General features: G+C 57.6%; 8 protein-coding genes across 8 annotated transcripts; 4 read left to right on the forward strand and 4 right to left on the reverse strand.

The window, feature by feature from the left end:
- Nucleotides 1-42: 42 nt before the first annotated feature.
- Nucleotides 43-1,567, reverse strand: B0T15DRAFT_506834 (uncharacterized protein; the record flags this gene model as incomplete). The annotated part of the gene is made up of 2 exons (XM_062867610.1): nucleotides 43-303; nucleotides 374-1,567. 2 exons carry the CDS (start codon nucleotides 1,565-1,567, stop codon nucleotides 43-45), a joined length of 1,455 nt encoding a protein of 484 aa, XP_062725913.1.
- A 330-nt stretch (nucleotides 1,568-1,897) lies between these two features.
- On the forward strand, nucleotides 1,898-4,310 carry B0T15DRAFT_25906 (glycosyltransferase family 57 protein). The gene is made up of 2 exons (XM_062863298.1): nucleotides 1,898-2,217; nucleotides 2,280-4,310. Exons 1-2 carry the CDS (start codon nucleotides 1,986-1,988, stop codon nucleotides 3,824-3,826), a joined length of 1,779 nt encoding a protein of 592 aa, XP_062725914.1. The 5' UTR covers nucleotides 1,898-1,985; the 3' UTR covers nucleotides 3,827-4,310.
- Nucleotides 4,311-5,238: 928 nt separating this feature from the next.
- Nucleotides 5,239-7,161, forward strand: B0T15DRAFT_25891 (uncharacterized protein). Its single transcript, XM_062863295.1, has 5 exons — nucleotides 5,239-5,561; nucleotides 5,614-5,668; nucleotides 5,749-5,885; nucleotides 5,965-6,701; nucleotides 6,767-7,161. The coding sequence occupies exons 1-5, from the start codon at nucleotides 5,382-5,384 to the stop codon at nucleotides 6,930-6,932; spliced, it is 1,275 nt and encodes a 424-aa protein (XP_062725915.1). The 5' UTR covers nucleotides 5,239-5,381; the 3' UTR covers nucleotides 6,933-7,161.
- Nucleotides 7,162-8,925: 1,764 nt separating this feature from the next.
- B0T15DRAFT_25967 (SURF4 family-domain-containing protein) lies at nucleotides 8,926-10,252 on the forward strand. Its single transcript, XM_062863308.1, has 4 exons — nucleotides 8,926-9,169; nucleotides 9,245-9,357; nucleotides 9,420-9,913; nucleotides 10,012-10,252. Exons 1-4 carry the CDS (start codon nucleotides 9,009-9,011, stop codon nucleotides 10,147-10,149), a joined length of 906 nt encoding a protein of 301 aa, XP_062725916.1. The 5' UTR covers nucleotides 8,926-9,008; the 3' UTR covers nucleotides 10,150-10,252.
- A 518-nt stretch (nucleotides 10,253-10,770) lies between these two features.
- On the reverse strand, nucleotides 10,771-12,442 carry B0T15DRAFT_26000 (uncharacterized protein). The gene is made up of 2 exons (XM_062863315.1): nucleotides 12,296-12,442; nucleotides 10,771-12,245 (listed from the first exon to the last, which is right to left on the reverse strand). The coding sequence occupies exons 1-2, from the start codon at nucleotides 12,348-12,350 to the stop codon at nucleotides 10,942-10,944; spliced, it is 1,359 nt and encodes a 452-aa protein (XP_062725917.1). The 5' UTR covers nucleotides 12,351-12,442; the 3' UTR covers nucleotides 10,771-10,941.
- Nucleotides 12,443-13,020: 578 nt separating this feature from the next.
- B0T15DRAFT_26008 (NUC169 domain-containing protein) lies at nucleotides 13,021-16,319 on the forward strand. The gene is made up of 9 exons (XM_062863318.1): nucleotides 13,021-13,610; nucleotides 13,669-13,758; nucleotides 13,818-13,967; nucleotides 14,020-14,132; nucleotides 14,188-14,464; nucleotides 14,523-14,661; nucleotides 14,721-14,885; nucleotides 14,949-15,583; nucleotides 15,649-16,319. Exons 1-9 carry the CDS (start codon nucleotides 13,207-13,209, stop codon nucleotides 16,025-16,027), a joined length of 2,352 nt encoding a protein of 783 aa, XP_062725918.1. The 5' UTR covers nucleotides 13,021-13,206; the 3' UTR covers nucleotides 16,028-16,319.
- A 291-nt stretch (nucleotides 16,320-16,610) lies between these two features.
- Nucleotides 16,611-18,054, reverse strand: B0T15DRAFT_488831 (SGNH hydrolase-type esterase domain-containing protein; the record flags this gene model as incomplete). The annotated part of the gene is made up of 2 exons (XM_062866545.1): nucleotides 16,611-17,771; nucleotides 17,905-18,054. The coding sequence occupies 2 exons, from the start codon at nucleotides 18,052-18,054 to the stop codon at nucleotides 16,611-16,613; spliced, it is 1,311 nt and encodes a 436-aa protein (XP_062725919.1).
- Nucleotides 18,055-19,162: 1,108 nt separating this feature from the next.
- Nucleotides 19,163-20,528, reverse strand: B0T15DRAFT_26072 (uncharacterized protein). The gene has a single exon (XM_062863325.1). The coding sequence runs from the start codon at nucleotides 20,060-20,062 to the stop codon at nucleotides 19,430-19,432; it is 633 nt and encodes a 210-aa protein (XP_062725920.1). The 5' UTR covers nucleotides 20,063-20,528; the 3' UTR covers nucleotides 19,163-19,429.
- Between the last annotated feature and the right edge of the window lie 2,079 nt (nucleotides 20,529-22,607).

The raw sequence follows: 22,607 nt of genomic DNA on the forward strand, positions 1-22,607 counted from the left end.
GTACTAGGCTCGATATGCTCGTATTTACATGGGATCTTGAATTCAAAAGTAGCCCGGCGTCCCCGTCCGGTAATCTGATGATCTTCCCGTGAACGTCCCACCCGGAGAGGGATCTACGGCCGTCTCCTCGTCCGAGCTCGGATAATCACCGAACTCGTCCGATCTATCAGGAGGCGCCCGCATTGCCTCCAGCATATCCGGAGCTAATAGCGGCGGCTCAAAGGGCTTGATGCTGTGGATCTCGCGCCCCGAGGGCATCTGGGCGAGTAGGGGCCCAGTGGGGGGTATTGGTTGAGTGAGCATCTGGAGAGACGAACCACATCAGATCAACTGTGTCATGCGTTGCAACCCTCCATTGGGAGGATCCGCTCACCGTATCATTTTGCTTCGTCCACTTCACTTCCAGCATCTCGATCACCCTCGTCTCCTCCAACCTGCCCCCATCCGCGCCCCAGTCCAAACCCTTTTCCACTTTCTTGTCCTCCCTCCGCTCGCTCCACTCTTTCCTCAACCCCTTCAAGCCCGTCCCCTTCCCTCCATCCCCCTTCCTCTCAACCCCCAACTCCGCCAGGCCGGCTCTGAGCCACGCGATCGCAGTGCCGGTCTGCCCGCCTAGCTCGGCGTCAATGCCAAAGAACCGGCACGCCCTCGCCCGGCTCGCCCGTCGCAGATCGTCCAAGTAGCGTACAAACCCGTCACTAACACTACTACTGGCTCCTTTCCCCCCGGCCCTAGTCCCCAGCGCAGCGGCCGCCTGCGCCGCATGCTCCCCCGCCGCCAGACACAGGCGCGCAAATAGGTGCGCGCGCACCTTGGGGATGTCGGGCGCCTTGTACATCCACTCGGTGTCGTGCGGGTTACGCGCCTGCGCGACGACGGCCGGGTAGGGGTCATCCTTCAGCACGGCGAGGAGGGTCGCCTCGGCGAGGGCGAGGGCGCGCTGGGCGCGGAGCGTGGTGGTCGCGATGTCCGCGCATGGCGGGGGCGGGCAGTCCGGGGGCAGGGACTCGGCGCGCGAGGCGAGGTATGTGTAGATGGACGCTGCGTCGAGGAGGTGGCGGGTCGCCGTGGCGATGGCGGTCTGGCGCTGAGCGGTGCCGACGGGCGCGTTGGTGGTTTGGTAGAGCGGCTGCAGGGCGGCGCGGGACTGGAGGGTGAAGGCGTTTGCGAGGGTCGAGAGGGCAAAGAAGAGCTCGTACTCGAGGGAGTGGATCTTGGTGCGCGGCCGTTCGCGGCCTGGGAGAAGGTTACCAGACAGCGTTGGGCGCCATTCGATCAGGGGCGCCGTCTTCAGGATGACCGAGACCTCTTCTGAGTGGATGGTCTTGTTCGAGAGGCCTGCATCGATGGCGAAGAGGTAGGGGAGATAGCTATGGAGGGCAGAGATGACGGAGGAGAGAGAGGCGGGCTGGGAAGTCGCGGGTAGACGCTTGTGTCGCTTGAGTGTGTCTCGGACGACACCGCGGTGGGTGCTTGCTTGGAGGGGCAGTGAGGGGTGCGATTCGCAGGTGAAGCTGGACGAGAAGGCAAAAGAGGACGTCGTTGGGAGGACGAAGGGATACGGCATTTTCGAGAAAGATGATGCAGCTTCAGCTGGAGCGGTTGGACATTAAACCCCCTGATGCATGTTTCGGCTTTTGACACACCGGCAGTGATTGAGATGTGGTGACCTGGAGCCTTGCAGCTTCTCATTCATCACTTCCATGTTCCAGGTTCCTGTTCTCAGCTATGAGGGGCATCAAATCAATCCAAGCAAGGCTCTGCCGGGAGGTTGCAGGCGGGGGTTCACGAACAGGTACGTAGTACCCCTGTCACTGGCTCCACAGCTCTGCAGCAGCTTCCCCACATGAAATGCCATCCGAACCTCCATGGATCTTTGTGTTGGCCAGATTGCGGTCGTCCAAAAAAGTTTCCCCCTATCACCGACCTCCAACCACACGTTCCATGCGGCCTCCTTCCCGATCTCTACAGCATCCTCGGTGACAATGGCCGGGCCTTCGCCTTCTCCTCATAAACCAAGGCGGAAGGCCAAGCGGCCTTTGACGAGCAAGCTCAGCACTGACAGCTCGGTCGAGCCGCTGGCTCGCTCCCCGGCATTTCCGCTTGCTGCGTTTTTGTGGCCCGCGAGGGGCACCGTATCGCAATGGGAGCTTTTACCCCTGATACTGATGGCTGCGGGGCTCTTCAGGTGGGCGGCAGGGCTATGGGGCTACTCTGGTGCGATTACCCGAGTTGGAGCGTTTACGATGAACCGGGACAGAACAACTGACGGCGAACAGGATTTGAGAAACCGCCCATGTTTGGCGATTACGAAGCCCAGAGGCACTGGATGGAGATCACAACACAGCTACCCATATCCCAGTGGTACTTCCACGACCTCGAGTGGTGGGGCCTCGACTACCCGCCCCTGACGGCCTACCACAGCTGGCTCTGTGGAAAGCTCGGTTCGCTCATCGACCCATCCTGGTTCGCCCTTTTCTCGTCCCGCGGCTCGCACGATCCGACGCTCAAGGTCTTCATGAGGGCCACCGTGCTCGTGTCGGAGTATCTGGTGTACGTCCCTGCCGTCGTGGTCTTCGTACGGCGCTATAGCAGACTGAGCGGTGTCGCAAACTGGTCGGCCTCGGTCGCCTTAGTTGCCATTCTGATGCAACCCGGCACGATCCTGATCGACCACGTCCACTTCCAGTATAACACCGTTATGCTTGGATTCGTCGTCGCAAGCATGTCTAGCATGCTCGCTGGTCGCAATCTCTGGGCCGCCGTTTTCTTCGTAGCGGCGCTTGGTTTCAAGCAAATGGCCCTGTACTACGCCTTCTCGGTGTTTGCGTACCTCTTGGGAAGCTGTACTTTTCCGCGGATCAACGTTCCACGCTTTCTCGCGATTGCGGCAGTCACTATCCTATCGTTTGCTATCCTGCTATTGCCACTTGTGGTCGGCACCCTCTACGACGTGAAGCGCGGGGTCGACTCACGTCCCGATATTGATGGACCTCGCCCGCCTCTGCCGTTATTTCAAGGCCTCGTTCGCTACCTGGACACGGAAGCTTTTTACTACCCCGTGGTCGAGCAGCTGGTTCAATTGATACACCGCATCTTTCCCTTCGCTCGCGGCCTGTTCGAAGACAAGGTCGCCAATTTCTGGTGCGCCTTGAACGTGATAATCAAGATCAAGAATTTTCCGGCCGAGTTGTTGCAACGCGTCGCCTTGCTAGCAACATTGGCGTCGGTCATCCCTCCCAATATCGTTCTCTTCTTCCGACCGAGAAAAGATCTGCTGCCCTTGTCTTTTGCATCGACAGCATGGGGGTTCTTCTTGTTCAGTTATCAGGTTCACGAAAAGAGTGTCCTGCTCCCCTTAATGCCAATGACCTTGCTCCTGGCTGGGAGCCACGGGCTCAGCAGGAGCACCCGTGCGTGGGTCGGCTTCGCCAACATTCTCGGCTGTTGGACAATATTCCCTTTGTTGCAGCGGGTTGACTTGGCGGTGCCGTACACGGTGTTGACACTCCTCTGGGCATATCTCCTGGGCCTGCCTCCGACTTCGCTGAGCCTGTACTTCTACGAAGGCGCCGGCGGTTGGTCCCACTGGGCTACACTCTTCATACATTGCTCGTTCTACCTGGCGATGGCGTTCTGGCACGTCCTGGCCCTATTTCTATCGCCTCCTCCAGACAAGCCGGATCTATGGGTGGTGGCTAATGTCGGCGTCGGCGCCGCTGGTTTTTCTTTGTGTTACCTGTGGTGTCTTGGGAGACTGGCGGTGGAGAGCGAAATTCTGCCCAGGTCGTGGTTCGCATCGAAGGAGAAGACGAAGACCCAATAGAGGTCGACCCGGGAAGGCTTGCGTGTGAGAGCTTACAGTTTTATACCCAAAACCACCCGGATCTCCTTTCTACAGATCTGTTGGACAGCCGATCACCGGTACCGTTTTGACTCGAAATGGGCTCCGACTGCTGAACCTCGAATCGATCCTCTCTCGGCTGCCGATCCCGACCCTGAGCGCTAGGCCGGCCGAGAGCAACAACCAACGTGGGAGCGGCCTGAGCACGATTAGAAGTCCTAGCACATGGGTCCAATAGGTCTTCAGATTCGATCGATCCTCGAAGATGGAAGTGTTGTAGTTGTATGGAGCAGTGTTCGGCGCCTCAACTCGGCCCGACGTGTACCACGGATTTAGCAACTGCCCCGCTTTCGGGATCTGCACCCGGCCGACGGTGGGTCCCGGCTCATGACTGAACCGATTGTGGACAGCAAAGGATTTTATACCAGATAAGCGACTTTCGCAGGCCGTATGTGAATCCCTTCCAAGATTACAATCATTACTAGGACGCCCTCTTGAAGTCGCTTTCGAGTTCGTGTGAAGGGATAACGAGTCTTAGAGAACGGCCCCCAACGACAAACAGCCACGGCCCACGGGACTTGTTGTCAGCCCCATGCCGCCAAGCAGCCAAACACACAATGCCAAGACGACGGCAAGTGGGTCTCGGACCCTGGTTTGTGGGGCCCAGCGAGCCCAGCAATCAACTTCCACTTTGGGCATCCTCACTCTCCTCAAAGCACAGCCCAGCTCAGCAATGTTACCAGTTACCACGGTGGGATCTGCATCCAGCAGGGTGCTACTGTACTTATCGCAACAGCCCTGCGGCTTCGTCATCGACATTTTCCGCAGCATCTAGGCAGATGCCATCTACAGCTCGCGGCCCTAAGCTGGCTGCTGAACAAGGTGTGCGTTCTGCAATGCAATCTCTCTTGCCTACGGATACAGTTTGGTCGACTGCATATCCGAGGAGATGGAGAGGTCGCGAACGACGGGCTTCCGTGGCCAAGTTTGCGTGGACCCCTTTCGTGGGACTCGGGGTCTGAGAAACGGGGCATTGCTGCCGTCGAATTCCTGTCCTCGCTTTGACCAGGGCAGGGTGGTGCTACTGGTCACAGCCTTTGTCTCTTTGTGGACGCCCCATCCCACATACCTGAACCGGACCGCTCTACCACATGTCGGCTTTGTCCGTTGGGCATGCTGGGGACCTCGAGCCCCCCAAAATGAGCGTAGAGACTGTGGTGCCCATGGACTCCACCACCACGAACTGGCATCCCAATCCTGTCAGCTCAAGTCCCGATCAGGCTGCTGTTCACCGCATGTAAGCCACGGTTCCCCACCAGGCTTGGTGCACACCTCAGCCAACAAGCCCATCTGGGTCCCTGCCGAGACGAACAACAGCTCTTTGCCCTGCAGGTTGGGAATCTTGTTAAATTAGTAGAAGGGAAAGGCGCGCGCCACCTTTGTTTTCCCTTCTGTTCCCGTCCCCGTTGGCTGCGCGCCGATAGTTTATCCAGGCGATAACCACACCCGCCGTAGAGGGTAGATCGAAGCCGCAACCATGTTCGCCCTACGAGTCCTTGCCTTGTCTGCCGTTCTAGCAAGTACAGCTACGGCCCAGGATGACGAGACCGTCACGGCAGCACCAACGCCAACCGGGGAGGCAGCTTCGTCGTCGTCGGCATCATCAACAACCTCCAGCTCGTCCGGGCCAGCGACGGTCACGATAGCCGTTGGAGCGGTAAATTCAATGGCAATTCTTGGCTCATAAGACTCCGCTGATCTAGATGTAGACCGGTCACGTCTTCACCCCACACGAAGCGACGGCTAAGGTCGGCGACATCATCAGTGAGTCCGGAGATGCAGTTCCTTGCTGCCCGTCTTTACTGGTGAGACTCGGCTTACACAGTATTCTTGTCTATCTCTAGGGTTTAACTTCTACCCTGGCGGTCATCGAGTCGCCCGTGCCGAGTTTGGATGGCCGTGTATCCCATATGAGTACGCGAACATCAACAAAGCAGGCTTCTACACTGGCATCTTCGAGCCGCAAGTCGTGTCTAACAATGTAAGGATGCTTACATCAGCCGGCTCTCGCACGGCGACCCTTACGAGACGTGTCATGATATTGACACCGCTTTTCACAGCCTCCTCACTACGAGGTCCGAGTCAATGACACGGCGCCCATCTTCTTCTACTGCGCAGCCCCCGGATCCTGTGTCGATTACCACATGATAGGCGTCATCAACCCCAACGCAACCCAGTCCTACGACGCCCAGCTGGAATACGCCCAGAACACCACCTATCAGCTCGCCCCCGGTGAGCCCTTCCCTTCGGAGACGCCGGTGCCTAGACCGACCCCCGGCTCAGGCTCAACGATCTCATCCGACTCAAGTTCGGGCGGGAATGGTGGTGGTTCATCACACCACGGCCTCAGCGGCGGCGCGATAGCGGGGATTGCAATTGGCGCCGCCGCCGTGCTGATCCTGGGCGCGGCGCTGATCTACCTCTGCGGCCGGAGGGGCGGGTTCGACAAGGCGTACCGCAAGACGTTCCACGTCCCGCCTTCGGCAGCGGCGGCCCGGTCGACTGATTCGCCCGGGATGGTCGAGGCTAAATATGCGAACGGCGGCGTTGGCGGCGGCGTCGTCGTGGACCCGAAAAGCCCCGGCCAGACGACGCTGTCGGGCGCTTCGTCGACATTCCCCGGCCACGATAACGCCAGCACGCTGCGCAGTTCATACCATGCCGGTGCTGGGCAGCCACCTTACTACGGGATTGGGACTAGCCCGTCGCCGCATCTGACGACGCCTTCTCCGGGCTTGCCCCAGTATGGATATGCGAATGGTCATCACCATGAGGGGTATGGTGGCGGTGATTATACGTAAGCCACCATTCTTTTTCCCTTTCTGGTCTTATATACGTTTCTAACGAGAATCATGCACCTAGGTCCCCGCACGCCTCTCCGCGGCCCGATCAGTACACGCCTTTTGTTGCGCCTCCGGTGGAATTGCCTAGCGGGGACGTTGCCGTGCCCACGCAGTCCCCGCCTCCTGGGTATCAGGGCAGGGAGTCGTGGCAACAGGGCGGCTACCAGCCTGGTGGGAAACCGTAGGCTTGGTCTTAATTAGGTGAAATGGGGGAGAAAATGCAGCGCTTGGTTTGAGGGCGGTCTCCACGTGGCCATACTTCGCCGTCGCGTAGCATGTGAGGGCCAGCGACCGTCCTCTCACGTGTGACGGTCACCTAGGTGGGTTCGTCACGGATATGAATTGGGCTTGAGAAGACGACATGGGCAAAAAGGTTTTCTTTTCACTCATAATCTTTGGGCTTTCTTTTAAGGGGCTTGTATTTTCAATCTTGAGATATCCGGGGGGTTTGGGTGGGGGTGACACTGGTTTGAAGATTATAGGACTTGTAGATAACACCGTCCGTCTTCTTCACACGGTTGCTAATCCCCATCCGGCGCGCACTCACTGCTGTGGTACGCTTAGCCTGGTGTTGCCGCTTATGTGCAGGTAAAACGCAAGTTGGCGCTCATCCAGTTTACCCCTTATTGGTTCGGTATCTCAATGTCGCATTCCCGTCATTCAAGTGCGAGTGCCTCTATGCCACGACAGCGACGCTTTCTTCGCTGGTTGGCCCTTCGTGGTCAGCTCAGCCTGCCTATTGGGGCTTTGCGTCGCTTCCCGACTCGCGCATCTGGCGCGAGTATGGCGCGCGTCGATGGGGCGACTGAGCGCAATCTCACTCCTTCGAATGCACTGTTGAGGCGTAGGGTCACGAGTCATGATTTTTGTTTGGTGGTTATTTTCGAGATCTAAGAGTTTCAATGATTGGCTTCATGCAACTGAACTGGACGGAACATGCTGCAACGGTACTCGCTGGGCCTTCCAAAACGGCTGAACCCAGCTCGGCCCCTTGGCGAAGATCAAGGCGGCGAGCTGGGTTCAGCCGTTTTGGAAGGCCCAGCGAGTACGTAATCCGTACATGAACAGCACCGCCCAAGGCGGTGGTACGCTCGGCAGAGAAGTACACGTACTACTTCGTACTCATCGGTAACATACGTTAGCTGGCCTGCTTGCAATGTAACTTGGTGTACCTGTATAATGACACTGTTGATACAGCTCTAAGGACTAAATGTAAGTCGAGTCGGAGACTCGTACAACTGCAACTAGGTATGGCGCGCTGCCTGCTCTTTAGGGTCATTAACCTCGTTCCAAATCGTCAAAACGAATTCAATGTTTGAAGATATTAGGTCTCGGACGACTTCGGAGATGCCGGTCACATGCAAATAACCCTCTTCTTTGTATTCCTAGCACCCGGCGTCGGAAAGGTGTGAGAAAGGGATGGCCTCACTCGAGTGTCGAGTAAGACCTGGCGAGTAGGGGACTCAACTTATTCAAGCACCGGAGCGGGAATCAGATACTAGTGGTTAGCTCTTTGTGTACCATGGTGCGACGCCAGGTGTTATGTTAGCCTTTGGGCCACTCAGCTGTCCGAGCTAGGTAACGAACGGTATGTGGAACTGAACAAGAGCTCGGGGAAGACCTCTTGTTCTCCTGGGCTGAGATCTCGAAGCCGATCAATTGGTCATGTTGACGGATTACAATCTGCCATACATACGTGCCATACATACATACGTAGGTCTCTGAAACAGCCGAGTGTAGGTAAGCTACGGTACAGGCGAAGGCCCGTGCGTCGCAAGACTGCCTGGCACGTGCAGGTCACAGCTCCTCCGCTCTTGTGGCCCAGGGTTCTTATCTTATCGCTGCGGTCATCAGCTTGCATCCCAACTGGGCCCGGTATTCGTCTTGGTTAAGGACACAGTTGTAGATACGACATCATCTGCTCCGAGCTCAGCGACCTCAAATTTCTTGCTGTGCGAGCAGCTCCCTAGGTTCCTCTATTCTGCCCAACTACTGCCCTCGCCAGCACTTCAATTTCTCGTCCAGGCTGCTGAGCTTGCTTGCGCTTTTCCGTTCTCGCTCCTTTCGAAGCTGCCGAATCTAGCGTTCTGCTAGCATCACCGTTTCGCAACCCCTTGCCGGTCAACCCCTCGATCGCCGTTGCCCTCGGTCTTCCTTCTCCTTTGTCCCACCGCCACTTACGAGCCGATTCGCCAGCCGGACTGTCATCCTTCGCTCTCACTCCCACTGATCTTTCTGATTTTACATAGCCGGCCAACGCAATGGCGCAAATGCGAGGACCGGGTAGCTACGGCATCGGGGCACCGAACCCCTTCGGAGGACCGGTCGAGGACAAGACGGAGCAGAGCCCTCTCGACGCAATCCGGCAGCAGACGAGCAAGATCGAGGACTTGATGGACACCGTGAGCGAGCCGATCAAGCCGTGGGTACCACCCAATTGATCATCAGAAGAGCTCCCATGGTCGCCGCTGACATGTAACTTTGTTTTTACCGGCAGCTACCTCCCGGCGATCGGCCGCTTTCTGATCGTCGTGACCTTCATCGAGGACGCGCTCAGGATAATAACACAATGGAATGACCAGCTTCTCTATCTGCATGACTACCGCCGCAGTATGTTCTTCTTTCCTCCCGCCAAACCCTCAGGTCCCCGACTAACAGCTGCGCCTCTCCAGTCCCCTCAGGTTTGACCCACCTCTTCCTGATCGCCAACGTGATCGCCATGGCGACGTGCTCGACCCTGGTCATCGTGCGCAAGCACTCCGAGTTCGCGGTGGGCGGCCTGATCGGCGTGGTCATCACGCAGGCGCTCGGCTACGGCCTGATCTTCGACCTCAACTTCTTCCTGCGCAACCTGTCCGTCATGGGCGGCCTGCTGATGGTGCTCTCGGACTCGTGGGTGCGCAAGACCAAGGCCTTCGCGGGGCTCCCACAGCTCGAGGAGAAGGACCGCAAGATGTACTTCCAGCTGGCCGGCCGCGTCCTGCTCATCTTCCTCTTCATCGGCTTCGTCTTCAGCGGCGAGTGGTCCATCTGGCGCGTCATTGTCTCCTTGCTCGGCCTGGTAGCCTGCGTCATGGTTGTGGTGGGCTTCAAGGCCAAGTTCAGCGCCACGCTCCTGGTTGTCATCCTGAGCATCTTCAATGTGCTGGTGAACAACTTCTGGACTGTGAGTTACTCGGCCCCCCCCCCCCCCCCCCCCCCCCACCCCCCCCCGCCATGGTTCGTGAAACTAGCAGGGTCGGTTTTTCTGACGGCTTCCTGCAGCTTCATGAGCACCACCCCCACAAGGACTTCGCCAAGTACGACTTCTTCCAGATTCTCTCCATTGTTGGCGGTCTGCTCCTGCTGGTCAACAGCGGCCCGGGCCAGCTCAGCGTCGACGAGAAGAAGAAGGTCTACTAAAGGCTTGCGCCCCGCGTGGGATGGGTACCGCGGATTTGTTCCAAGGTATACAAGAAGGGAAATAAAGCAAGACATGCTCTGGCTTAAGATTGGAGGATGGGCCGCCAAAAGCTATGCAAATGGTGAGGACGACGGTGGTGTAGGGCGGACTTGACTATCTATCATTTTTACAGCATAAGATGCATCTTGATGTAGCAGATTCGACATGGCAATGAGCAGGGAATTTCAGGGTTATGGCGCCCGTGTTCTGCATGGTGTGCTTGCGATATCGGCTGTTAGGCATATCCTACCCAAGAAGCGCCTTAGCGCCGTATATCCGGCTCCCTATGAAAATAGAGAAAAGAAGAATACAAGACATCGGTTCGAGAGGAATCCATCCTGCTTAATGTCCAGTCCAGTCCAGTCCGTGCCATACCAGGTTTCCATGTCTAACGGGCGAGCCGTGCCATGACTTCCTCCTATCCCAGGTCTGCCAATCCCGGCCTGCTCATGTTTCCCACGGCCATGTCCTCACATGTCCCTCGAGGGACGTTGGTCTCCATCCTCTACGGGAAAGCCATCACTGGAATGTCCTAGCTTGATGGGTCAATGGCCGCGCGGTGGCGAATCGGTCTGCCTCCTGGGCGACGCGAGCCCGTGGTACGGTGGGCGCGGCGTCCCTTCTCTGTGCCTCCTTGACGGTTTTGGGTACGTCTGGTGGCGGCGTAAAGGGCGCGGGTGCCGCCTCGGTACATTCATACCGGATGTGTCTGTCCGTCTGTCTGTCTGTCACGACGTAAAAGGCCACCATTCTCAAGGGATAACCAACTCGTCCATTGATCGCTTCGCGATGTCGATGATCCGCAGACACGTGGGCTTCTCGCCCGTAGCTGTAAGCGGAACATAGTCGCAGTTGACCTTCTGCACAATGCCCGCAGCAACCATGGCGTCCAGCTGTTCATGCCGCCGGCGCGAGCGCTCCTCCATCATCTTGATGATGTCCTTCAGCCCCGGCTGCTGTATGTCACCGAAACGGCATTTAATATCTGCTGTCATGCCGTCGATGCCATACACGTCTATCTTCAGCAGCGCGCGCACCGCCAGCCGCCAAAGAGTCGGCTCAAGCATGGCGCCCTCGAGCCGCTCGGAGGCGTTGCACTCAACGGGGTCCAGCTTGGCCAAGAGGCCCCAGAGCCCGCCGTAGCCGCTGAGTGTGAACCGGATATTGCGGTGGTCCTTGTCGGCGGCCGCAGCCTCGGCATCCACCATGCCAAGGATACGCATGTACGCGTTGGAGAGCGACGGGAGCAGTGCGCCGAGCATCATCATATTCTGATAGGCCTGTAGCGGCGGCTTGCCGGCCGGGTCGATCGGCGGGTCGCCGCACACTGGGCACAGGATGGTGTCGTGGGCGATTCTGGTGGCGGTGCGGGCGACTCTCATCGCTTCGCTGACGTCTTTAGGAAGGGTTTGGAGGGAGGCCAAGGCGAGGTAGAGCTTCGAGAGACAGCCACATAATGGGGGCCCGTCAGATTCCGGTGAGCCGTGTGTGCTCGGAGAGCTTGAAGATGGAGGCGAGAGACTTGGCAATGTCTCGAGGTCAGCCGACAACATCTGCGCGACTTCTTCGGGGGTTATCTCAGGTGCTGGGGGTGGGGTGGAAGCGCAGAGCGGCCCATCAAAGTTGATATCGCCAGGAACACCGCTGCCCATGGACCAGAAGTCGCCGCCGGGGGTGTTTCCAAGTTGCGGTAATTTCTGGTATCCGGCAGTCCCTTGTTCTATGCTGGTTTGAGCTGGAGGAGGAAGGTACTGTGAGTTGGGATCGACTAGGTCCAAGAAGTTGACGTCCGCGCCGCTCATGTCCAGAAATGAAAGGTCCAGGTCCATGCCGATGGAGCTATCGAATTCGAAGTCGGGGACGATGACCGGCGGCGCTTCTACGGTCGGAGCTTCGCGAGGTTCACTAACCTTAGCCGGAGGCTCCGCCAATTCAACGGGGCGATGCTTCCTCGGTCTACCCATGCGCTTCTGGGGTGAGTAAACGCATTTGATGCCTTCCCGTTTGCAGCGGGCGCATCCATCGATTTCCTTGGAACAGGCGAGCTTTCTACCTCCTGCAAGTCCGTTAGATAGGAAAGGCTGAAGTGAACACATGGCTTCCTACGGCACTCGTCGCAAGCCCGGCGCTTGGGCTGGTCTGAGGATTTGGTTCCATCCATATCTATCGTCTCAATGGTCTCCGGACGATCGGTCTGTTCGTGACTCGACGACAGGTTGAACGGCTGCCGTGGGGCCACGTGTCGTCGTTCTTGTCGTGGTACAATGGACAATGCCCGCTGGAAAGGTCTCGCGCGTGCTGTTATTTCTGAATAGTATGATAATGTTCCGAGGGTGTGGCGTTGGTTATCCTGCCGTGTTTAAAGTCGTGGATTTGTCACGAATCCAGAAGCAGCGGACAACAGACCGGCAGGTGGGGCCAGTTGTTCTTTGTCCCGCTTTCGTCCAATCCTTCGATGAGCAGGTTTCCATTATTACAGACCCGACCTGCCCATCAAGGTGCCCTCCTGAGTCTTGTGTAACGCCTGTCATGCGCCATTGTTTTCCCGGTTGACGCACCCTGAGCAAACGTCCCTTTCATATCATACAACTGCAGTCTACGTTAGTTCTCTTCTATCTGACCTTTGACTTCTTGCCGAGATCGGGCAGGAAGGATAGATGGGAAGCGGGGTAAAAATAAACAGTGTACGGATCCGTACGGTGAGCCCAGTAACCATAGTATTGCTGAACACGTAGGGAGTCGGGACTGTGTATCATTACCGAAAGGTCAAAGCGCCTGCGTAATCCGTACGCGCGAGTTCCGTAATATTCCAGAAAATTCAATCGGCTTGTCTTTTGAACCCATGAACGCTACTCCGTACAGTTGATTATCTTATCAATTTACTTGGCGCAGGCGGTGAAGCGAGCTCCCCGCCAAAAGTTAATAAAACTGGCAGAAAGTTTTAAGTCTTGGTCTGTGACCGGGACTTTCTAGCTGCAGTTGTTGCGGACAGACGGACACAAGAATCCACCGGCTCAATGGGTTCAAAACTGGCGGAGAAGAAGCGAAAGTCGAGGGAGTCCGACTCGGATTCCGACGACGAGCTCGCAAATGGCCTGTTCGACGGAGTTCTGTCGCAGAGCGAGGATGAAGAAGACTACATTCCGTCCGACGACGCAGACGAGGACGAGGATGTCGACGACAGCGGGAGCGAAGGCACCGAGGGGAGTGAAGACAACGAGGAGGACGATGGCATCCTCAGCGACGATATTCCCTCGGATGTCGATGAGGAAGAGGAGATGAACAAGCTCGTCAAGCAACAAGGGGAGCTCGAAATAACGGAACCCGGCGTCGATCCGAAGCCGAAGGAGGATGTCGACGAAGAAGGGAAGAATTACAGGATCGAAAGGGATGCCAATGGGGGACTCCGATATGTCTACGAGTGCGTTATCTGAATTGGAACATGTAGCTTTCGGCCGGCACTGACTCAGTCTTCACAGTGAGATTGATCCGGTCTACGATTCCGACGACACAGACGCGCAGGGGCCGGTCAACACGATAGGCAACATCCCCCTGAGTTTCTACGACAGGTTTGTCCCCCCAAGAGGCAAGCAATTTGAGTTCTTCTGCTAAGCCCTTCCTTCTCCAGCTACCCACATATTGGTTATGACATCAACGGCAAGAAGATCATGCGCCCGGCGACTGGCGATGCGCTGCAGAGTCTCCTCGATAGTATTGAAGTCCCCAAGGGGTGGACCGGGTTGACGGATGTGAACACTGGCAATCCGCTCAATCTCAGGTACGCCCCCAGGCCCGCACGCTGTGGGCGAAGTGTTCTAACCAAAGTGCAGCCAGGAAGAGCTGGAGCTGGTTCGGCGGGTTCAGATGGGTCTGCTGCCAGATGATCTCCAAGACCCATACCCCGATACTGTGGAGTGGTTTACCTCCAAGGAGGAGAAGATGCGTCAGTACATTGTCACACGCTTCTCATAGAGTAAGACTTTCCTAACGGTCAACAGCTCTCAGCAGCGCCCCTGAGCCAAAACGACGCTTCATTCCTTCCAAGAATGAGGCCAAGCAGATTATGAAGTTGGTCCGCGCCATTCGTGAAGGCAGAATCCTCCCCTACAAGCCGCCTGAGGAACGCGAACGGGAAGAGGAAGAGAAGGAGGAAGCGCACTTCGACCTCTGGCAAAACGAAGAGCCTCAGGCGCCTAACCCGATGCATATTCCTGCACCTAAGCTTCCGCCGCCTGGTTATGACTTGAGTTACAACCCGCCAGAAGAATACCTACCGTAAGTTGACATTCCGCTGCGCCTCTTGGGCCAACGGAGCCGCTGACACCCGTGTTAGGACCAAAGAAGAGCGCGAAGCATGGGAGAATGCGGACCCGGAGGAGCGGGAGAAGGAGTACCTGCCACAGAAGTACAATGCCCTGAGGAAAGTGCCTGCTTATGGCAGCCTGGTCAAGGAACGGTTTGAGCGCTGCATGGTATGTAGGCTGAGAGACCTGTGTTTCGAGCCCTCAAGACTGACTGTTTCGATCACCAGGACCTCTATCTGGCGCCCCGCGTGCGGAAGAACAGACTCAACATCGATCCCAACTCGCTTCTCCCGAAGTTACCCTCGCCGTCTGAGCTCAAGCCCTTCCCGACTGTCGTGCAGACGATATTCCGCGGCCACGAGGGGAGAGTGAGGAGCGTTGCGATTGATCCAGTGAGTGCCCCATCATGTCTATGTCTGCGCCGTGAATATGGATCCGTGCCAACAAAGCAATAGACTGGTGTTGCGTTGGCTACCGGCGGCGACGACGGCACTGTCCGTGTCTGGGAGTTATTAACAGGCCGGCAAGTATGGTCTGTCAAGTTAAGTAGCGATGAGCCCGTCAACACGGTCCGGTGGAGGCCAACCAAGGACTCCTTCATCCTGGCTGCGGCTGCAGGTGAAGACATCTTCTTGATGGTTCCGACACACGCAAGCGTCACGCCGGCCCTCGACCAGGCCAGCAGGGAAATCCTGGCGGCAGGCTTCGGCTACGCCACAAACGGGCAGCAGCAAGCACTTCCGGCTGGCAAGGAGCCGCCCGCAAAATGGGCCAGGCCAGGCACGAAGCTGGAAGACGAAGGGGTCCTGATCAGGATCACGGTACGGGCAACTGTGAAGGTCATCAACTGGCACAGGAGGGGTGACCACTTCGCGACCGTCTCACCCACCGGACAGCGAAGCTCAGTAGCCATCCACACACTTTCGAAACACCTGACACAAATACCCTTCCGGAAGCTCTCCGGCCTCGCGCAAACCGCGGCCTTCCACCCCCTCAGGCCGCTGTTCTTTGTGGCTACGCAGCGGACAATCCGGTGCTATGACCTCCAGAAACTGGAGCTGGTCAAGGTTGTTCAGCCCGGCGCGAAGTGGTATGTTCATGCGGACCTGAGTGTTTTGGACGCCGGACGACGGCTTGGCTGACAGTCTTTTCTAGGATTTCATCTTTCGATATTCACCCAGGCGGCGACAACTTGATCGTGGGCAGCTATGATAAGCGGCTCCTCTGGCACGACCTCGACCTGTCCAACAGGCCGTACAAAACCATGAGGTTCCACGGTGAGGCCATCCGACAGGTCCGGTACCACAAGGGCGGACTCCCGTTGTTCGCCGATGCCAGTGACGACGGCACGCTGCAGATCTTCCACGGCAAGGTCCCGAACGACCAGTTGGAGAACCCAACCATCGTACCGGTCAAGATGCTCAAGGGACACAAGGTTGTCAGCAAACTTGGCGTGCTGGACATCGATTGGCACCCGCGCGAGCCGTGGTGCGTCAGCGCTGGAGCGGACGGGACTGCCCGGCTGTGGATGTGAAGGCGGGCGTGCGAGGACTCGGATTAGTGCTCGGACTTGATCAGGAGACGCACCACACTGTACGTTGGTACTCTTTCCTTTTGGAGTTTGCGGGCATCTCGGAATGGCCTTCAGGGTGATGTGATACCATATAAAAACCTGCCTCTTCATTGGACTGCGTGCCGCGTTGTTATTGTCAATTCCCCGTCTGACCTTTTGAAACATAAAACCTGGCTATCCCATCCAATCCAATCTTCGTTTGGGTATTGCTTGCGAAGTTTCTCGAGTGCACATACTGTGCGCACAGTATGGGCAGTTGGGCCGCTACCTCTTAGGCCTCTAGCATCGTGGTCCCCGTTCTTGCCCTGCATTTATCCGCCTTATCCTTCCCGGTGTTGACTCACCGCATGTTGCCGTAGGATCGTGTTGGATCAACCCAATAGGAGCTTTTGTCTCGGCGGCCCCTCCCGGGTCGCGCTTATTATTATGGACGGATAGGTAACCATTAGTTTCTTTTTCTTCATTCCATTTCCCACTCTCTCCCCCCTCCTTTCCCCTCCGTTGCCTAGCCCTAATAAAACACCCACGCACAACACCGCCGCACTTACACCATGGCGTCCGAACCGTCGGCAAACCTCGCAAACAAGCTCAAATCGACCGCCTCGGCCATCGCCTTGTACCCGGCCGGATTCAGGTGCAGGTAATCCCCCGTGTTGTACTCCTCCCGCAGCATAGTCCCGTTCTTGGCGTCGCGCACGACGGCATCGAAGTCCACCAGGCCGTCAAACCGCCCGCTCGTCCGGATCCACCGGTTCACCCGCTGCCGCTCCGCCTCCCGCGCCGGATCCCCGTACACCTGGCCCGGCCCGCTCATGGGCGTGATGGTCGCGCCGAACACGGCGATCCCGGCCGCGTGTAGCCGCGCCACCATCTGGTCGTACGCCTGGATGATGCGGTCGCCCACGGCGCGCTGGGTCGCCGTGTCGGCCGCCGCCGTGCCCAGGTCGTTGACCCCTTCGAAGACGACGGCGTACCGCACGTTGGGGTGTGCCAGCACGTCCCGCTCGATGCGCCCTAGCGCGTTCGGGCCCAGCCCGTCGGCGAGGATGCGGTTGCCGCCCGCGGCCATGTTCAGGACCGAGATGGCGCGCAGGCCTTGGTAGGAGGGGGACTGCTGCAGGCGCGAGACCAGCCGGTCCGGCCAGCGGTCGTTGCCGTTGGTTGTGCTCCCGCGCCCGTCGGTGATGCTGTCCCCCACGATGGCGAGCGCCACGTGAGACGGCGGCAGCCAGGCTTGCACGGCGGAGATGAGGAACCACTTGTCGATGCGCTGCACGTTGGTGACCGAAGAAGAAGAGTTGAGGTCTGCCGCGGCGACGAGGTTGCCCTGGGAGAGCCAGCTCGAGGTCCGGCTGCCCGGGTGACCCGTGATGCCGAATCCGGCTTGGCCCGATGCGAGGTACACTGTAATGGTCAGGCTGGTTTGGGCCTTGACGGGAAAGCGCAGCGGGTCCGAGACGACGAGCGCGCCGTTGGGCACCTGGAAGGAGCGCGACCCGGAAAAGGTCAGGTACCGGACCGTGTCGGTGCGGATGGCGCTCGAGCCGGCGGCGCCCTTCGCGGGCAGGGCCACGGTGGCGGCTGTGATGGGCAGATCGGAGCTGCCGAAGGCGTTGCTGAACTGCAGCCGGATGGTGGAGGCATCCTGCGTGAGGTAGACGGTCTGGCGGATTGTGGTGTTCCGGAACACCCCGTCGGTGCCGTTCTGCGAAGGCAAGTGAGTATGAGGTTCAGTTTAAGCCTTTGAAGGAGTGTTCTTGTCTCAGCGTTCCGGCGCTCCGGTCTTGTCATGTCGCCGGGCAAGATGCAGGGTTGCAGGACGCGGAGAGAGTACTGACATAGGGCGGGTTGGGCAGGTTATACGGCTCTACCTGCTGTGGCATGGAAGCCCAAACATCGACCCAGTGGTTGTGGCATGTGGCGACGGTGACGAAGGTCGCACTCAGGACGAGGCCGAAAAACCCGCGAAGGCCGGACGTGCTAGGCATGGCGACGATCGAAGTAACTACCACAAACTCTCGCGACGACACCATCCGATATCTCGGAGGCTCACCCTGCAGCCCGGACGGCTGGGCTATTTATCTCCAGCCAAGACGCAGGAACCCGCTGCAACCGTTCCATCTTGAGGGCGTGAAGTGTGATGCCGTTGAATGCGAGATTCCGGTAACCCGGGACGAAGAGTGTCGTGGCATTAATCAGGCTAAATCGGCTGCTGTGCGTTTCCATCGCTTCGTCGTCGACCAAGGCCGCTTCTATTAGCGCGGGTGGACTCGAGGCAGAGCCGTGGTGTCCACAAACGGTCTTGATAGGTGGAGAAAGTGGAGGCTCGGCAGTCGGCAATGCAACCCTGTCCCCCGTTTATCCCCAGAATCCCCGCACCCGGCTTCCGTGGACCCGGGTTAGACACGGGGAAATGTTTTAAAAAACGGACATTGATCCTCCAGAGTTTGCACCTCAACAATGAGGTGTGAGGTGATAGAGGATGGATGGAAACATGACGGCAAGATCAGGTTACACCATGTTGGTGGATGGAACATGGAATGCAATATGGCGGATACAAAAGATGGGTTACAAAAAGCTCACCACCAAGCTCCCTGTCGGATTTGTTGCAAGGGAGCTTGGTGGCTACGAAAACCGTCAGAGGGTTTTTACTTCGCCCCGAGCAGAGGGGGGTTCTCGAAAAACTGGCGAGTCAGTTTCGCTGGGCACGATGTGAATCGAACCCAGGCCATCTCGGGGGAGAGGGTCTACGGCGCCATGGTATTTGTGTGGGTGCACCGAGGTGGCCACTTGACCACTTTGTGGCGCCGTTGGAAGTCGGTTCAATGATGTCGCCCATATACTGCCCTGTGGTGGCCATCTCACCATTGGCACAAAGATCACTGTAATCTGGGAAGTATAAGGTATTGAATCCCCCCCTTTTTCCTGCCTGACCTGACCGATGTCCTTCTGCATCCGGCTTTTATCCATCGTACTTCGCCTTGGCTCATTCATCATATACAAGCAGAAGACATGAGATGAAAAGCACCAAACCAGCAAACACCCAAGATAGAAAGGACAGGAGTGGCGAGTACCTTATCTCATCAAAAGCAGGAATACACCAAACCATCCGCATCAACGCCGTACCCGAGGCAGATACTGAACCCCATTCCTACCACCACCGACCCTCATAACGGAAACGCTGCCCTCACGTCAACCCCTTTGCCATGATCGAGTCGAGATCCGTCATAACCCCCAAACACCGAACAACGCTCAACCCCTTATTGTCCCGCGCGTCAGGATCAAAAGTCGAAATGATTCGCCGAGCATATATCGATCCCGAGAACCCGTTTTTTTCCGACATCAGAACCTGACCAGCCTCACTCACTCGAGACCATCCAGCGCCTCGCACCACGCGCCGACGCCAAACACCTGGATCCCGGCCAGCATACCAGACTGCAGGCTCTCGAGCCGGTCCAGCCCCGCGACGCCGGCGCTGCTGGCCACGCTCACGCCCGTGCCGACGCTGGCCACGGTGGTGAGCATGCTGTATGCCACGCTCCGGGGGGGCGAGCGGATCAGCCGGGTGCCCATGCCGGCCTCGGTCACCCAGCCGGCCGTCGTGGGCGTGTACAGCTGGGCCAGCTCGCGCTGGTGGAGCGCCATGTTGGTCTGTGTGAGCTGCGAATAACCCGGCACCGGGGCGACGGGCGGAGACGGCGCAGCGGAGGGGTTCGTCGGGGTTTCATCCGTTGCGGCCCTCTCGGTAGACGAGGAGTCGCCGTTGGATTCGCTGGTGTGGGGTTTCTGCGCAGGAGCGGCGAGGATGAAGATGTCGGCGTCCTCGTCGTTGTTGCCGTCGATGTCTTCTTGGGGCTGCGCGAAGGGTGCCGATAAGCTGGCGTCCGACGAGGCGTTTGCCACTTGGCCGGAGGGGATGTTGACGCCGTTGCGCTGAGGCGACCTTGACTTGGTGTGGACGCCGGCGGAGAACGTGGGCGACATAGGAACGGTCATCTTGGGATGAGCGTGATGGCTGTCGGGCAGCTGCTCGTTGGGCAGACATATTAGCCTGGCGCTGGCTGGCTCAGATCGGACGGAGTGTCTCACTTGGAAACGGGAGAGACGCAAGGAGAAGCGGAGCTCAGTGTATGGCGAACCGCTTCTGGACTCGACGAGAGTCGGGGTGGGCTGTAATCGGTGCCACAGCGTCAACGAGAGAAGCGGTTGTAAAAGCAACTCGACCGAGGCGGACAGATCCCGGTGCTCTGGTACGCACGTCTGCGAGTCAGATACAGGAGGAAGAGCAACCGAACCGTGGAGGGCAAGGCAGTGCTCCCTCTTATACTCGGTCCCAAGCCAAGACCGACAACATCTGTCCTCTCGATCAGAAAGTGGTCAGTGGTGAAAACGGGAAGTGCGAAAACGGAAAGAGGCAGGGGTAGACGAGCGACCGCGGCAACAGGCGAGACGAGGGGTGATAATAGCTGCACCTACAACAGCTTTGCAACGTCACCTGGTAGCACAGGCGAGGGGCTACCTTATACTAGTGTGGGGGTCCAGCCCGCAGGTGCCGGGGCGCTTTAAGTTGGGGTGGGCAGGCTGTGTGCTTGGAGAGCACCCTAGGTAGGTAATCCGTACTACTAGTAAGTAAGATACCTCTTGGGTCACGCAAGACCCGATTGAGGTAGTGGCGGAAGCAGCTTCATGCCAGGGCTCCCACAGCACTACCACCATCCACTGTGCTACCTTACGTGCTTACCCAGCATCCTGAGGCGACTGGGTGAAAGGTAAGCTACGCCCCTCTCTTCACTCCTGTCAACCTGGAAACTCAAAACTTGCAACTTCCCATCCACAAAATCACTAGATCGAAGTTTCGCACTTCCCTCCAAGCTTGACCGAAGCACCGAAACCGGCGACAACTTGGCGGTGCTGTTGTTGTCCTATAGTCAGTATGTGTAGATAGTGGTTATCTCCTGGACCAGTCTACACCAGATGACCGTGTTGCTCGCCTCACTTTCACAAAGAGACACTATTCCGCGGCGACCTAGGTGAGCTCCTGCATCGGCCGCTCCACCTTACATTCACTTCAAGAAAGGCTGCCGGGGCAGCTGAGTGTCCGCATGACCTGCCCACTGCGCGCAGTAATTTCACGCAGTCTGGAGTGTGGCAAGTTGACATCATAACGCGGCGGGAGGGGTGAAGGCAGTGCCAACGCTGCGCGAAAGTTCAAATGCCTTCCCTGAGAAAGCAGGGATACCTAGAGTGATCATGATCGTGACAGACTCCCAGACCGGCCCGTGGAAGTTCGCGAAGCTGATGGTCAATTCCGAGAGCGAGCCGCATATTCCATACAATCTCATCTCCTCTTGATCCCGACAAGTTCGGCGATATTTGGTGAGTAATGCCTTCCTCGAATCCTGCCTCGGCCGGCCTCGGAGGTTGCATCCGCTCCTCACGGCTTTTGTTGGACGGGGCTTTGTGCTCAACCATTGCCCTGTGCGGGCACCATAAGTTAAGCAGCAACGCCCAGGTTGACACGCTCAAAGGCAATGGACCCTGCCATCCATCGGGCGGCACCGGACTATCCGTAGTCGATGGCCCTTGTTCTCGTTGATGTCGAATTGGCCCCGATTAAGCGAAACGTTAGATTGATTGTGCCACGGCCACTGCTTTGCCGGCTCCTCGTACTTCAGGCCTTCTGTGTCAGTGTACTGTACAAAAGTAATACAAGGAACAATACGGAATAAGAGCTAAAAGTTCGAGACCCAATTGAGAGTGCAGTTTACATACACCACCCAGCTGCAGGCGGCAATTCCACAGTACAGTAGGTGATGGACAGGGCAGAGTGGGCCCGTTGCGGGTTGGTCCGGGGAGGTGTAAAGGGCGCGGGCGGGCGTGAGCGCACTAATGCGAAGGTTTCAGGCCTGACTGCAAGGTGACGAGCTGGGAGAAGCTACAGGGTGATCAGGATGACTCTGACTGGGTAGCCAATCAATCGGTTTGATGAGTCTTACACCAGGCCCACGAAAAGAACCGCCCGGGAAGAAGGACTCGTCTCGAAGTAGTAACGTTATTGTACGCAACTCCCGAGCCTCGTAAGCAGTTCTACCCAGTTTTATCCACTGATCTATTCCTCCCTTCCGCACCCAGTCACTGGGTTAGCAATTGGGTACTAATAGTACAGTTCTATGTGTACTCCGCATGGACAGACTGCACACACGACGCGACACTAATAAGGTGGTAGTGCTTCCTTATAGGGAAGTACCAGTCTGCAGGGTGCATCGAGAAAAGGCTACATTACGAATTCCCCAGGGGACTGCAGAACTACACCATGTCCCAATACCTAGTCAACCTGGAATGCCTGGTGAGCAAGCAGTTCTGAGCCACCAGTGGGACAGTCACAGTGGGACCCCTGTTTGTCCGTTAGCGCCCCACATTAGTTCTAGACCAGGGCCAGCCGCAAGATTTCAGTCACAGCATCAAAACGGCCGTTTCCTTGCAAAAACAAAAGAAAAAGCAGGGGTGGAAAGAACCCATTCTGATCGTTGCTGGGTAGATA

The sequence above is a fragment of the Chaetomium strumarium genome, assembly GCF_033439665.1.
Source record: "Chaetomium strumarium strain CBS 333.67 chromosome Unknown B0T15scaffold_1, whole genome shotgun sequence".
Classification (NCBI taxonomy): domain Eukaryota; kingdom Fungi; phylum Ascomycota; class Sordariomycetes; order Sordariales; family Chaetomiaceae; genus Chaetomium; species Chaetomium strumarium.